Below are 14463 nucleotides of genomic sequence, written 5' to 3'. Positions count from 1 at the left end.
ACGGAAAGGGCAGGGATTCTCAGGGCATAAAATTTAAAGTACACTGCAGACATGGTAAACTCATGTCTGATCAAATATTAAATGGACTGGAATACAAATGTGCCTTGCCTCACGCGGCTTATTAAATGAACTCGCGCTTAAGTGAAAACACTCAGTATGCTCATGCTCATCCAGGTTCCAATTCCCCTCCTGTGTGATTTGTTAAAATGTGTCTTGCAGAGAAGCGCACAGTAATCAGCTCAGAGCACAGAAAAGTCAGAAATACTATTACTTCACTCAAAAATGAATATGCATGACTACAAACTGTGGTTGGGGGGAAATGCTGTTGAAAAACCAGAAAACCTTTCAAATTTAGCATGGCAGCTTGGGATCTCTATTCACTATTGAATCCAGCGAGATGAAATATGAATGAATTAAAACAATGAAGATAAAAGAAAAAAATATTCAAAACTATTCAAGCAAGACGTCAAGAGAAGGATGAGCTTCTTTTACTGCAAAGCTCCCTCTCATTTAAAAATAGGAAGACTATTTAAGTGAACAAATGATCTAAAAATACAAATTTGCTGTCAAATACAACAAAAGTATAAATAGCCATGGCATTTTTTTTTAAATATGATCTATAACTCACAATTGAAAAGGGCTGATCATAAGTGGTGTCAAAACATCATCAGTACTGTCTTCACATCTCATGGAATTTGTTTATAACTATCAAAGTATACACATTTCCATTATTTAAAGTGCACATAATCAATAGTCAAGTCATTCAAAAGGATAAATGTTGGGAGGAAACTCTATGGAGCTAATTTTCTCACATCTCAAGGCGGGGATTGGTTCTGATATTCGCACAAAAGCTTTTCCTCTTCTTTGAAGACTGCATGCAATAATCTAAGTAACACACTAATGTCAGAAGCATGGAAGTTATTATAAAGATCTGACAGAAGGTTTGTTAAAACGGCCAGATGAACAGTGCAAGTGTTACACCTGAAAAAATAGATATTTCAGTGAAAGGTTGGTGCAGGCAGCATTATCAGCTTTTACTAAAGGACTAGAAGAGACTTCCACTGGTCCGTTTTTGCTACTACCTTGTTATCAGAGTTAAGACTCCCTCCAGCCCCCCATTTGATCAGGAATTCTGATCCACACTCATCCAGAATTGACTGTGACTTCCCTGACATGAGTGATGAATGGGTTTTGAAAAGAAAAAAAAAATAGCCATGCATTTAGAATACCTTGTGCTGCTCAGGCCGTGTCCATGATGCCTGTAGAGGACAGAAACGACAGACAGAAGGCAAAGCAAATTCTTAGAAAGCAATATTCATCACCTTCAATCTGGAACGCTGCATACTGCATGGAGCTTTTTAAAATGTCTTCTTTAGTTGATTCTCCACACAAGTAACCAGAAACGATTGGCTGATCAGGGTTCTTTCTGCAGATACGCCAACTGAGTGAAAACATCCCATTCAGCGCTATGTAAACACTACATTGTAGTGGGGTATAAAAAAAAGATTCCTGCAAATTCTGTCCTCCAAACAGGTCTGCATGCTGTTCTTTTGTGTCCTCTTTATCTGTGGCATTCATTCCTGAATGAGAGTTGACCCAGGCGCGTGTTAGTTCAGCACATCCAGCCGAAACTCCACAGTCCCAGCTTTTTTGGGCAGCATGTGTTCAGCTGGTCGACCGCCTTACAGGAGCTTGTGGATTGTTGCAGATGACCAGGTTCCTAAACACACAGGCTTTATGTCTGTGTGGGTAACAGCATAGACTGGTGTTTAAGCTATAAGTGCTGTTTCATGTAAAGTCTACTGGGTGTAAACCAGACCTGTTTCTACAGGTACTTTCTGCTTATTTATTGTTATTTTTATTTATTGTAATTGTCAGTGGAATGAACAACTCTATCCACTACAGGGTAACATAATCATGTTGGCTTTGGATGGAAAAACTGCTGACTCATAACACCATTAAATACTTTGGAAAATGCTGCTATGCAAATATTTTGGTAAATTCTATGGAGGAAGATCAATTTCTTCTGTGTTCAGCATGTGCTGAAGCAGTAATACTCTCCAAAAAGGGGTTGGTACCCGTCAAGCTCAACTCAAACTGAACTGCAGCTGACCTGGACAGGGAGTGGAACTACCTGAGCAGAACCTGGGATTTTTGGTCTTTAAATAGATCTCTCTGACGCAAAAAAAATAAACTCACAAAGCTTCATCCTAACTTATAAAAGCTGATTGTAGAAAAGAATTTGCTGTATTTAAAAAAAGTAGATGAAAACTTTACACTTAGTGAACAAAATCCACCTGTTTAAAACCAGATACCAGAAAACTGAAATGTATTTACCAGAAAGGAAAGAAAATACATTGTTGTCTATATATTAAGACAACTACAACTCATCTATTCATAGTATTATTATATTTTGTTTTTGCCATTTGGGATTTTTTTTTTTACAGAATAGGATGGATTAGGACACTAATAACGTAAAAAATCTAAAGAAGAAAAAAAAAAAAGAATCTCCTATTAAATTTCTCAATCAAAACAATACATTTTCACCAAAATGTATTCTTAAAGAAGCTCTATAGAACATAAACAATCAGTTAAAAATGTAAGTCTTTGTTTTACATCCTCACGTCCCATGAGTTTGATATTCATGCACGTCTGTAAACAATACTGAGGAAGTAAAATCACATTCAAACTGAAAAAAACCATCAGCATCAATGTTAAGGGATCAACAGTAGTACCCTGCAATTCATTGGCATTCAGCTAAAAACAAATATTCTGCACCATGGTAATTAAAGTCTCTCCACAACACACTTGAAACTGCTATAGACAGCATGCTCCATCCAATAAATCACAACACTGGAAAAACTCCACAAGACAATGTTGCTTTCAGATTTTTTTGTTGTTGCTTTTTTTTGTTGGACAGCATGCTCTGTGGATTTCATGATGTTGATGAAAATATGTTAAGCATGACAATGGGATGAGATGGCCTACGTAGCAAAGAAGTACTGAAGCGAAACAAGCAGAAATGATAAACAGCCATTTCATCAGGTGCAACGGTGAGAAAATGTCATATACATGAAAGCAATCTGCTGGAGTAATTGTGGGGCAAAACAGTGAATCAAACCATCAATATTCACATTTAAAAGCGCTTCTGGATTATCCTCATTATCTCAGCAGAGGGCTCCTATAGGTGTGCTTGAGTTAATAAACCTCCAGCTTAGTTATATTCCCATTATGCTCATCAGTATTGCTATTCAATTGGTCAAGGCACAAAAGAGACGGAGAGCAATATTTTCCCCTAAAATAAGAGCCTTGTGCAAAGAAAAGGATACTGTAAACTGCCCAGAACAACACACAGGGTTTTATAATTTTATATATAGTAGCTGCTGCATGCAGATCATCCTAGGCCCCAGAAAATAGCCCAAAAAAACACCCTGCATATTCCTCAGAAGCAGATACCTCAATCCTGACTGGCTGCTGATCAGGAGGTTAGTGTTACCCCTCTAAAAATAGCCAGCGCTACATTGTAGAGTCATTCAAACACCTCTTCTCCCTTCAGAACGTATCTCAAACTTTTCTTTGGTAGCTAGCTAAACTGTCTGCAGATTCTCTGCCGACGGACGGCCGCCCGACAATGAGGACAAGCAGGACGCTTAATCAAACGAGGGACTGCGTGCTGCAGACAGTTGGGGCTCCCAGCTCGACCTGTCTGCAGCAGCTCCTTCCACAGAGGACGTCTTGGAATTGATCTATGCGGAGGATGGATGGGAAGCGCTGGTTCTTGTCATATCCGAAGAGGATGAAAATGAAGAAATCAACACCCTATCCACGTATTCAGTGGAGATTTTCCAGCAGATAAGCTGCAAAGTTTCCCTGACGTATTAGTAACAAGTGTTTGCTTCAGACAAAGGTGACAGAAGATTTAAGCAAGCACAACGGGAGACAACCAAACACAATCGCTTCTTTAACACTAATGCAAAGAAGAATATGGTGATGACACCCCTGGCATTTCTCCTTTTCTTCCCCACTCATTGTCTGTCTGTCCCACAGACAATAATCCTCCGTCTCGGTTCCATGTAAACTGTAATGTCAGCGTGAAAAGGGAAATGTAGCAACAAAAAAATGGAGGAATTCTCTGTGTAACACGTTACTAAACAGACCGCTGGCAATGTTTCATTCTCTGGGTGTCACCAGACGGAAATCTCATGATTATGCATTTCATAGTTCTGTCACATTAACTGCCGGGGCTTGGAGCCTTTCCAGAGCACCGCAGAAAGCTGACAGTCGAGACGTGCCTGCGTCACACAACAACTGACCTAACAGGCTTGTGTTTGGAGAGACGTCTTTCTGAAGGGGCACACAACACTTGAAGAAAGCCTCTTCAAATGCCCCCGAAACCCAACATTAATTCAAATTTCCTTCTTGAAGCAAATCATTCATGATGTAACAACCAATAATTTCTCCTCAAGTCTTTCAGCAAGAACTCTAGGTGGACTTTTAGACGGAACAGGCATTAAATTGGATTTGTGATCTTGAAAAAATGTTTGTACTTAAACACACAAGACACTGAAGAGAAAAAAAGACAAAAGCCTCTTTAATTAAAACTACTGGACACATTTATTGGCTTTTTAGTTTTATAATTAGCTCTTTTTCTATTTGAATGCTTTAGAATGTCTCAAAAATTATGATTTGAAGTTCAAAACAGGAAAACATTTCTTCAGAAAGATAATGTAAAAAGCCTGCCTAATCCTTCATTTACATATATTTTTGGTTATTAACAGTCTCCTGTAAAAAGACAAATTCCTCCAGAGAACAAACAGAAGAGCGTTTTATCTGTAAACTTGACTTAACCAAACTTAACCACAGATCAGCACACAATATGAAATGTAAATGTGACTTTAACAAAAGCCACATTTACATTTTGTCAGTGTTCTATTGTGTGGTACCGTAATCCATAGCCCTTCCGATGCTCTTTGCTCATACACAAGGAGCAAGGCTTTTTGTCTGCTAATACTTTGCCCTGCACATTATTCAGAGTGAAGTAGATTCTCCCTGTAATAACATTTCAAATCCAAGACCAGAGTAGAATAGGATTAGGGTCAAATGAAGGCAGACAAGGATCTTTGTGGCATTTACCAAACACACACACACACACACACACAAATCCTCAGCTCCAGGATACAACAGCTTTAGCACTGATAATGTTAGCTTCTGAGGTATACAACACCATGCAAATGATCCAAAGCAGCTTGCAGAGCAGTCTTGCAGGAAAATAGAAAGACTGTTTCCCAATAAGCATCAATGCAAAGAAAAAGAAAAAGCTCTAAACTCATTTGCTAGAGCTTCATGTGGCAAAATGTTTTTGGTGGATAGAACTCAAGACAAAAAACTGTTTTTCTTCCTCACTGTCCCTTTAATAAACAACAAGCGGGTTTTTTACAAGCATATTCTATCAAAGCCAAACTAATAGACTACAGACTCATACTTTCTGACACTTGGCTTCCCATAAAACTTTTAATGACAAAATGTCAGATGCGCTTAATACACGATTTGCTGGTACAAAATGCAAGACTTCAATGTAAAATCCTAAGAATGCCCACTGACTGTTTTATAACAAATGAAAGCATCTGACCATCAAATTAGCCTAAGAAGTGAAAACTCATTTATATGAGTTACTAATTAATTTCAGCTATTAATCAGCATCGCACATCTGAAGGCACAGTACAGATCAGTCACGGTTGTCTGACCGACAAGAAAATCTCACCTCAAGATGTTAATGAAAACATGCTGCCTGTCACATCTTTTAAAGGATTTCAATTCACCATGTTCACCCCAAATGAATGGCGGAACATTTATCACATTCATCCCGGATGAAATGAAGCTGCTGTGATGACTGCAGATAGCATGTCGGACGGACGGATATCAGACGGAGAAAACACTTCAAGACGGCCGAACAATTAGCAGCCGTTTCTCTGTGGATCCATGGGCTGGCCACAGAAAAAGTCTTTTTTTTACTGACTGACAGTCAAATGCAATCTTTACGGTTTGTTGTGGCTGCTAATGGTTTCTGTAAAGACACTTTGAACCGTGCAAACAGCGCAAAACACAATACCACCATTGTCACCTGAGGTGCTGGAGAACATGGTGTAGAACACCAAAATCCAGCAAAACGAATGGATACGGCAGGTTGCTGTTAGACCTTCTTTGGCATTGGCACAAACAATCTGAAGGAAGCTGAGGTTTTTATGGCAAAAGTGGGTGACATGTTAAGCCTTAAGTGTTATTCTACCCCACTAATGAGTCGCTACTCATCCATTACGACACCTTAAAACGAAAAAAAAGACAACAGGCTGAACGGTCTCTGACAGCAAAAGAAGAGGAGCTACACCAGCTGCTAGATGTGCTCCACACACACGCTTTCCCGTGGGAGCTCGGCGCTGCGTAGGGGAGCGGAGATGTGTAGACTGTTATTCAGCGATGCATTCATGAGTGCCGAGCCGCTGTTGGTGTGTGGACGAGGAGGAAAAAAAACAGAAAAGGCTCGTCACGACGAGCGTCACATGGTGGTAGTGTGCTTTGCACTTGAGAGAAATGCTCCAATAAAATGTACTTTTTAACTATCTAACAGACTTGACAGGTGGCTGTAAAATGTCATATTTGCATGGAAGAAGATTGTTGCAGTCTGCCTGTATTTGAACAGATTTCAATAAGTGACTAGTTTTCTCAGAAATAGAATGACTGCACGGCTCTCTTCCACTTCAGACCTTACCAGTTATATTGTTTTAAATAAAATCTTCACTTTAAAGTGAGATGAACTCTTACCATTTAAAAAGCAGACTTCTATTGGAGCACCCTCAGTTTTTGAATGAAACCAACATAAATGTTAGACAAACTAACGTATTATGGGGATGACAGACAGACTGAGCTCAGCTTGAGTCCAGGCAATCTCATGCTGCAATGAAAAAATTTGAAAATGATCAGGTAGAAGCGACACAGAAATGGCGTTTCCTTTTTCTTTTAGGTTCTTAATTCAATTTGTGGCTGACATTAGGAGGTGAGCCCAAAATGTTTGCTGCCACACAACGTTTGGGACCACATTAGCAAATCCTGCAGCAGTCTACATCATGAACCCAGATAGGATCGTTCCCTGAGGTTGGCAAGAACCTTATGGGAAATTATCTACGAGCAAATTCTGTGGGAGATGTTAGTTATTTCTTTATTTTTTTCACAGCTTAAGGCATCCTTTACTTATTACTCCACTACATTTCTGTGCCACGCGGATTTCATACCTGATAGATCCTGTTTAGATGTGCCTGTAGGGAGAAAATGTAGTGTATGTAATGGACTGGCTCCAAGATCTCTCTGCATAAACTGAAGTATATATCTCACGAGCACTCGCTACTTTACTACCTCTCATCTGCAGAAAGACAACAACACCTCCAAGAGACAGAACATGTAGACAATAGATGTGCGATATACCAATCAAGCATTCATTGCTTTTGATGGTTCGGTATTGGGGGGAAAAGAAAATTGCAAAAGGAACATAGCGGAGATTCATGATGTAATGTGAGGTTAAAAGCTGGTTGTGAACCAAAACTGAATCAGAAGCATGACAGCAAAGTGTGTACTGATATCATGACACTTGAATTCAACCACTTTTCAATCACTGGCACTAATATATGGCAAAGTGATTGAAAAACAAAAAATTACGGATTCAAGTGCTTATTGAGTAGCTGACATACATCAGCTGCCTTCATTTACATGCTTATTTTGGGAATGCCACAGTTGTGTTGTCTGAGTTGGCTTTCTCTGCACTGGGGAAACTCCAGTCAAATGTGAATTTGTTTCTTTTGCCGGCTGTATTTTATGAAGATAATTACATGAGACCCACTGAGCTGTTTCAAGGCAACTGCTAATTATGGGAAAATGATCAAAACCATAAAACTCGTTGAAGGCACTTTTGCAATGACAGTGCCCAAGCCCCCCAACCCATCCATAACAATTCACATATAGCTTGAAAATTGCAGCTTGTTAAAGAGATTCAATTCTTCTCTTTCACCGGTGTGCTGCAGCTTTGTGCTCTTTCTTTGATTATTGTTGCTCGCTGTATCCCAATTTCACAAAGTGCATCGCTACAAAAACAAGCAATGCCCTTTCCCATTTTGCTCACCATGGAGATATGGAAAAGGCACGAGGAATGCAGTCTTCAAACGCATACAGGTAGCTTTGCAGATATTGTGAATTTTTTCAGGAGGCAAAAAATTCTGTTTCTAAAGGCTTAAAGAATGGAGGCAGATACATGAAGCTTTTTTTGTAGTTTATTTCTCCAGGAATTAGGTTATGTAAATGTAGAATTCTCTAAGTTTCCAAAACAGTAGGATAGTAAGTGGACATGCGCAGAAGTCTAATCCCTACAGTTAAAACCCAACATAGCTTCAAATTCTCTGTGACATAAAAGAAGAATTGTTCCTATGAGGAATATCAAACACTGAATAAGTGAGTTACACCGTTACACAACGATGATTACCGTTGTGTAACTACAAACTGTGGAAGGAATAAAAAAAAAAAAAAAAGCTTTACGGAAAAGAATAAGGTGATTAAAAAGTACAAATAAGTTTAAAAAAAGAACTAGCCTTACATTGTCTTTCCTATTTTTTTCAGTTTTATCTGCTGGAACTGTTTGAAAAGTGTGCATTTGTGGTAGAAAAGTGTAACAAACGCAGATAAATTCAAAAAATTCTGCTATTTAAATAGAAAAAGAAAAAAAAACTGGTGTGTTGAATTGTTCACGCATCTAACCCCAGGACAAAAAAATGAACCCTGGATGCCAAATTATCCAGACGCATCCATCCAAGCATTCTGCCTCAGGGAATTTACCTGCTCGCCCTCGGTGAACACATGATCACCGGAGCTCCAGGAGATGGTGGGAGTTGGATCTCCTGAAGCCTCACACGTCAAAGTCACCTGCTCCTCCATCTCTGAAGACGTCTGGTTCATAATGTATGTGATCTTGGGTTTGACTGCAAGACCAGAACATAAAGTTACGACAGTGACTATGGAAGAACAATGTGGCAGGAAACTATAAACTAAGAGCAGGATTTGGGACTTCCTGCATGTTTTGCATGAAATCCATCTATTTATTTTTCTTTCTTTTCATTGAAACTGTCAAGCCACAGTGAAAATGGGTTAATCTTAAATAAAGGCAAAGCACAACATGACAAGAGAGGATCAAAGCCAGGTGGGTGTTACATTACAGGCATGTTGATGAGTGCTCCTCACTGCGCCCATAATTTCTATTCCCCTTTATGAATACACAAAATAAACGAATAATACACTTACTTTTGCATGAGTTTGAATCCACTTTACTTCAGTGAATATCAAGAAACTTCAACCTTGGACAACCTAAGCTTGGAGGGCAGACTTAAAAAGATATTTTTTGAAAAAACATATATTTAAGGATGGCCCGAGTGACCTTAAGCTGCACCCCCAATTACACGGCTCACTGTTTGAACTTCTGGAGGCCATCCTACGAAGCACAGGCTGCTTTTTCCTGGTTTCTGTCTCCTTTTAAAGAAGATGTTTCAATGTTTTTCTAATTATTTGTATTGTTCTAGTCCTCTACAACCCCAACTAGCTGAGGGAGAAATGTTCTTAAACTAAATCTGGTTCTGCTAAAGGGAGATCTTTCTTAAAAAGATTTTTTTTTTTTTACTTTCATACATCAGTCTTATGATTCCTTTTCTTGACTAATTCAATATTAGAGTAACTTTTTGTTCTTCACTTTTCACTGTCTTTTTTTATCTTTAAATAAAGTCTGGTAAATGTTGTCTTTTTTCTCTTTGCTTGCTTAAATTCTAAATGAATCTAAATGAATGCATGTGCACATATTGAAAATACAAACAAGCAGTGAGTAGGTTCTTCTGAATGTTTCATATTTAGCTGCAGGGTGGTTCATGCATGTTTTCTAACACCACACCGGAGGAATACCACCTTTTGAACCACATAACCTCTGCTCCCCTTCTAGTCTGCAGCCCTTTCTTATCCACACAGTGGCAGGTGTGGTGTTGCTAATGAGAACTCAAAAAGTGATTGTTCCACTGGCCAACAAAATCTAGGGCTGTATTTAATTATTTAATCATTCAATCACTTAATCATTTTCACTAATCAAACAATAAATACCTGTTCTGAAACTCTCCCCTCCCCTGTGTCTATGATATCAGGGGATATGTACATTAGCATTACATATCATTTTGATCAATTATTTCATTAAGAAAAACTGGCTTATGACCATAATGAGGCGTGTTGGTTCCTGCCTGACTTGGACATGCGCCATGCATCTTCACCCCAGACACATTATGAGCTATCTGTGATGTCCTAACATGAATTATGAGTTTGTCAGGCAAAAGAAGCGTAGCAAAATAAAAGTTTTTGGTGTTACATGATAACATTAATGGGGAGGCCTTTTATGAGCACTTAGAATGATGTGAAAACCACTGTGTAAATAATTAATGCTTGCTGTGTGTTCACAATAAAAGATCAATTGAAAATACTTGTAATGTCCAAACTGTCAGGTTGATCCGTATGTAGCAATGAGCCGAGAGCTGAAACTCATACATCGTTTAAAATAGATTTAAAGCTACAGACTTTATTGTTTAATGTTATGTTACTCCTATCAGCCATATAAACTGCTTTTGTTCAACACAACAATAGCAAGTGACCCAGGCCATGCACAAAATCACACTAATGGCTCAACATAAATACACTGCGCAGTAAATGCACAAATAGCCATAAAAATATGCTAATGTGGGCTTTAATAATAAAATGAGAAACCACCCCATAGGTGTCATAAATAGGAAATAAAGCAGTTCAAATCAAGAGGGTCCACTTAACAAAAGGACACATGCGTTTGTTTTCCATATTTGACATGGGAGTCATTGGGAAATTTCTTCCTAGAGTAATCTGCCTCCAGATAGTGGAAATACAACATTTGGTTCTTCATTCAGTTTGTCTATTGACTGTTTGAGCTGGACTGAGTGACCCCTCCCTCTTCAAGTTACAAACAGGAAGTACCCACTGGCTCCAGGATGCGAAAATCCCATAGACTTCTATTGAGAAATAAACAGCTATTACTCAGTCAGTATATTTTTTTAAAAAAAGGGGGGGGGGGGGATTACCTTTTTATAAATCCAATATTTTTTTCATGATATTTTTTCTGTAGCAAGTGATTCAAGTTATAAACTTGCCAATCAGGTGCCTCAATAAAGGTATGTGGTCTCATGTCCAAGTTTCGGAACAATTGACTTACTGGCTGACTTTGTGTGGCCCGCTTTCAAGTGGTAGGGGGGTGGATTTTCTAAATTTCCTACATTTACTAATAAAATGACTTAACTTTATGTATCATGTATTTAAAAATAATTAGTATGATAAGACAAAAGAGAGACAACAATTACAATGTACTGACAAAACATATTATTTGAAAGCATTTGACTAAACTAGTCCCTGCTTTGTTCCTTTAAGAACAACCCACACTAAAACAACACCTTACCCTTTTCTGCCTTTAGAAAGAGGCAAAAAAAAAGCATACTATTGTTATTCTTCCCCCACATACATGCTCATATACCTCAGTCCCACTCACTTGGAACTACTGCAAGAAGTTTCTATGCGTTCTGTGTATAAAACAATCTGTCTTACCAAACACTCTTAGACTGAGTTCCTTGTCATCTTTCCCAGCCTTGTTCTTGGCAATGCAGGTGTACTCTCCTTCATCCAGTTTGGTGACATCCATTATGGTAATTTCAGAGCCATCTTCATTAAAACTGTACTTCTCTCCTGGCTCAAGGTCGACTCCATTTCTGCAAGAATCAGAAAAGTGTTTAATAACAACATGAGCTTATCCAAAATGTTGCCTACTTGGATTTATAGTAGTAACTAAGTCAAGATGAAAGGCAAAGGACAGTTGGGGAAAAATGCCAATGTCTCAGAAGTAAATGAAATCTGTTTGTTAGGGGCATTTTATTTTCTGAACGCTTGACATTTAACCTTTACAGCAAATTTAAACAAACGCTGTATGTTTTTATAAGTTCACAGCTGAGTGAAAATTGTCAGTCAATATAAAAGCAGGTTATTACTTAGCTCTGGATCAGACTGAATGTTTGTTTTCTGATTGAACATTTCAACAAGCAGCATCAATGTAAAACTAGCTTTGGGGCAGCAAAAAGCTAGGCGCTCAGGCCAAGTGTAGTTCTTAGGCTGTTTGAACTTTTGTGAACTGGGGTTTGCAGTGTGGACTGCTGTCTTGGAAACAGAATGAATGGGAACAGTTCAACAGAGCGGGATCCTGTCAATGGGAGTATTGAGATACACAGATAATGTGGCTTTTGTCGTTATGCTTCTCTTGGTCTCCTTTAGTGTCCTATTGCAATGAATAAATCAGAAGGTAATCTCTAATAACCAAATGTCTTTTGTACAAACACTAACGCACTTTCAGTTTTACTAATTTATGGTGCACACAGATTGATATATAAATATATTTATAAATATTTATCTATCCTATATCGATGGCAGAGTTGTTCCTTATTGTACAAGCTAAAAGGAAAAAAAATGCAACAACTTCTTTCTGTTGACAAACTCTAGATATTCAATCCAGTAAAAGCCTTTTTCACATCATGTCAGAAGAATTAGATGCAACATTTTTTCTTCAGTTGTACATTGTATACTCCGTATTTGTACAATGTCTAATTCACATCTGTAAGAAGTTTCTGTCTAAATACAATTTACTGCCAACGTTAACACAATCTTTCTTACAGGTTCAGACATGTAAAAGACTAAAATATTTTTATTTGCTAGTTTTTTATGCAGAAAGTGATGCACTGGTAAAAAAAAAAAGACTTAAACTTACAGAAACAATGTTAGGATGCAGAAGCCACCTTTTAGGATAATGATAACTAATATTTGTTTATTAATACACAACCCTTTCATTAGATCTGCCTCTCTAGTTTTTTAGTGCAATTTAAAACTCAAGTAAAGCTGTAATTCTGCAGATTTGTATCATCAGGATTTTTTTAATGAGATCCATCATCCCAGCAAAACATCTGTAAAGCACAAATTTGATTGCTTGAATTTAAGTATTTTAATTTTATAGATTTTTTAATTCAGCTCAATGTAGATGTAAAGACCTTCTAATCACCAAATCAACTAATAAAATGCAGTACAAGTTTTTTTTATTTCAAAAGAAAAAGACCTGCCTTAACCTTTGAAGATCTTATAAAGAAATAGGCTCTTGATGCAGACATGGTTTTGTTTTGTTCTTCACAACAGACAGCAGAGGAAAGTTTGGGGATTGGACAGTTTCTACATGTCTGTGGAGTTTACCTTGTCCAGGTCACCATGGGCTCAGGAAAGCCATCAACAGCACAAGTCATTTTGGCGGGCTGGCCAACGTCTGCAGTGGCATTTAGTTCTGACTGCAATATTCTGACAGTGGGGCGAACTGAGATATTGGGAAGGAAACATGTATACAACATCAAAGAGTATATTCAAAAAATCTTACATTATAATACAAAAATATACATACACATTTTAATTTACAGTCAAATAGAAAAAAGTAGGTTGGACAAACACTGGAACAACAAGCATTCAAAATTCTAGCTTAAAGTGAAAGGAAACAGAATTCATTAGCATGTAGCATCTTTGATGCATAGTTGCTCCCGGCAACTGCATCCACAGTGGTAAGAGGCATGTTCACCTCCAGGCATCCACAGTTTACTGAATTGTCAAAGGACACCTGTTGGAACAAAACATGCACCAATGGGAAAAAAAGAGGGGAAAAAGGATGCTGACCGTTTACAATGACCTTGATGACACGCAGATCAATCTCGCCGCGGGCCATTAGGCGAGCCTCACATGTGTATAAACCCTCATCTGTTTTCTTTATACCATGGATCTGAAGGTGGTTGTTGCTTTGTATTTTGAAACGAACTGAAAGGATGAGGAGGAGAAAAATCTTTATCAGACACTTATATTTGCAAAATGTTCAGCATGAAACCTTTTTCTTCTTAGCTGGCAGATCTAAGTGCAGAAATAATTGCGGTCTCTGGTGTGTATCCATTCACAATATGATTTGATGAATCCTACTTAGTAAAAGGTCAAGGTTAAGTAATGGACTATAATTTTATATTAAACCAATACTGTGTAAAGTCTAAAGAGAAAAAATAAAATATATTAAACAAATTAGGTTTGGCTAGAGAGGCACTTGAAGTAAAAATAAAGAGGATTATTAAAGATTTGAATTATTTAAAAACTGCAATAAAAAACTCTTTGCATATGAACCCAACATATTACACTCTTAGCTCAATCCTCTTGTATGAATAAAACAAAAATCAAAATAAAACTTGTAATATTTAGCCTTTCCTCATCTTTTTCTGTCCATGTTTACATACTGATACATTAGAAGATTGTAAAAGTTTA

At 37.9% G+C, this 14463-nt stretch overlaps 1 protein-coding gene across 16 annotated transcripts in view; it reads right to left on the bottom strand.

Moving 5' to 3' along the window:
- ncam1b (neural cell adhesion molecule 1b) overlaps window positions 1-14463 on the bottom strand; it is a 107023-nt gene that overhangs the window by 19477 nt on the left and 73083 nt on the right. For 6 of the 16 annotated variants that reach the window (XM_078929382.1, XM_078929378.1, XM_078929385.1 and 3 more), the window contains exons 5-10: window positions 13837-13974; window positions 13369-13486; window positions 11689-11849; window positions 8875-9017; window positions 7287-7310; window positions 1230-1259 (exon numbers count right to left, since the gene is read on the bottom strand). In XM_078929382.1, coding sequence (XP_078785508.1) covers window positions 1230-1259; window positions 7287-7310; window positions 8875-9017; window positions 11689-11849; window positions 13369-13486; window positions 13837-13974 — 614 coding nt within the window. The remainder of the gene's footprint in view (window positions 1-1229; window positions 1260-7286; window positions 7311-8874; window positions 9018-11688; window positions 11850-13368; window positions 13487-13836; window positions 13975-14463) is intronic. The other 10 variants (XM_078929379.1, XM_078929387.1, XM_023961314.2 and 7 more) reach the window with 3 other exon arrangements.

This window comes from Oryzias latipes, chromosome 13, assembly GCF_053564925.1.
Source record: "Oryzias latipes strain Hd-rR chromosome 13, Olatipes_Hd-rR_3.1".
Taxonomy (NCBI): Eukaryota; Metazoa; Chordata; class Actinopteri; order Beloniformes; family Adrianichthyidae; genus Oryzias; species Oryzias latipes.
This window is presented reverse-complemented; position numbering and strand designations above follow the sequence as displayed.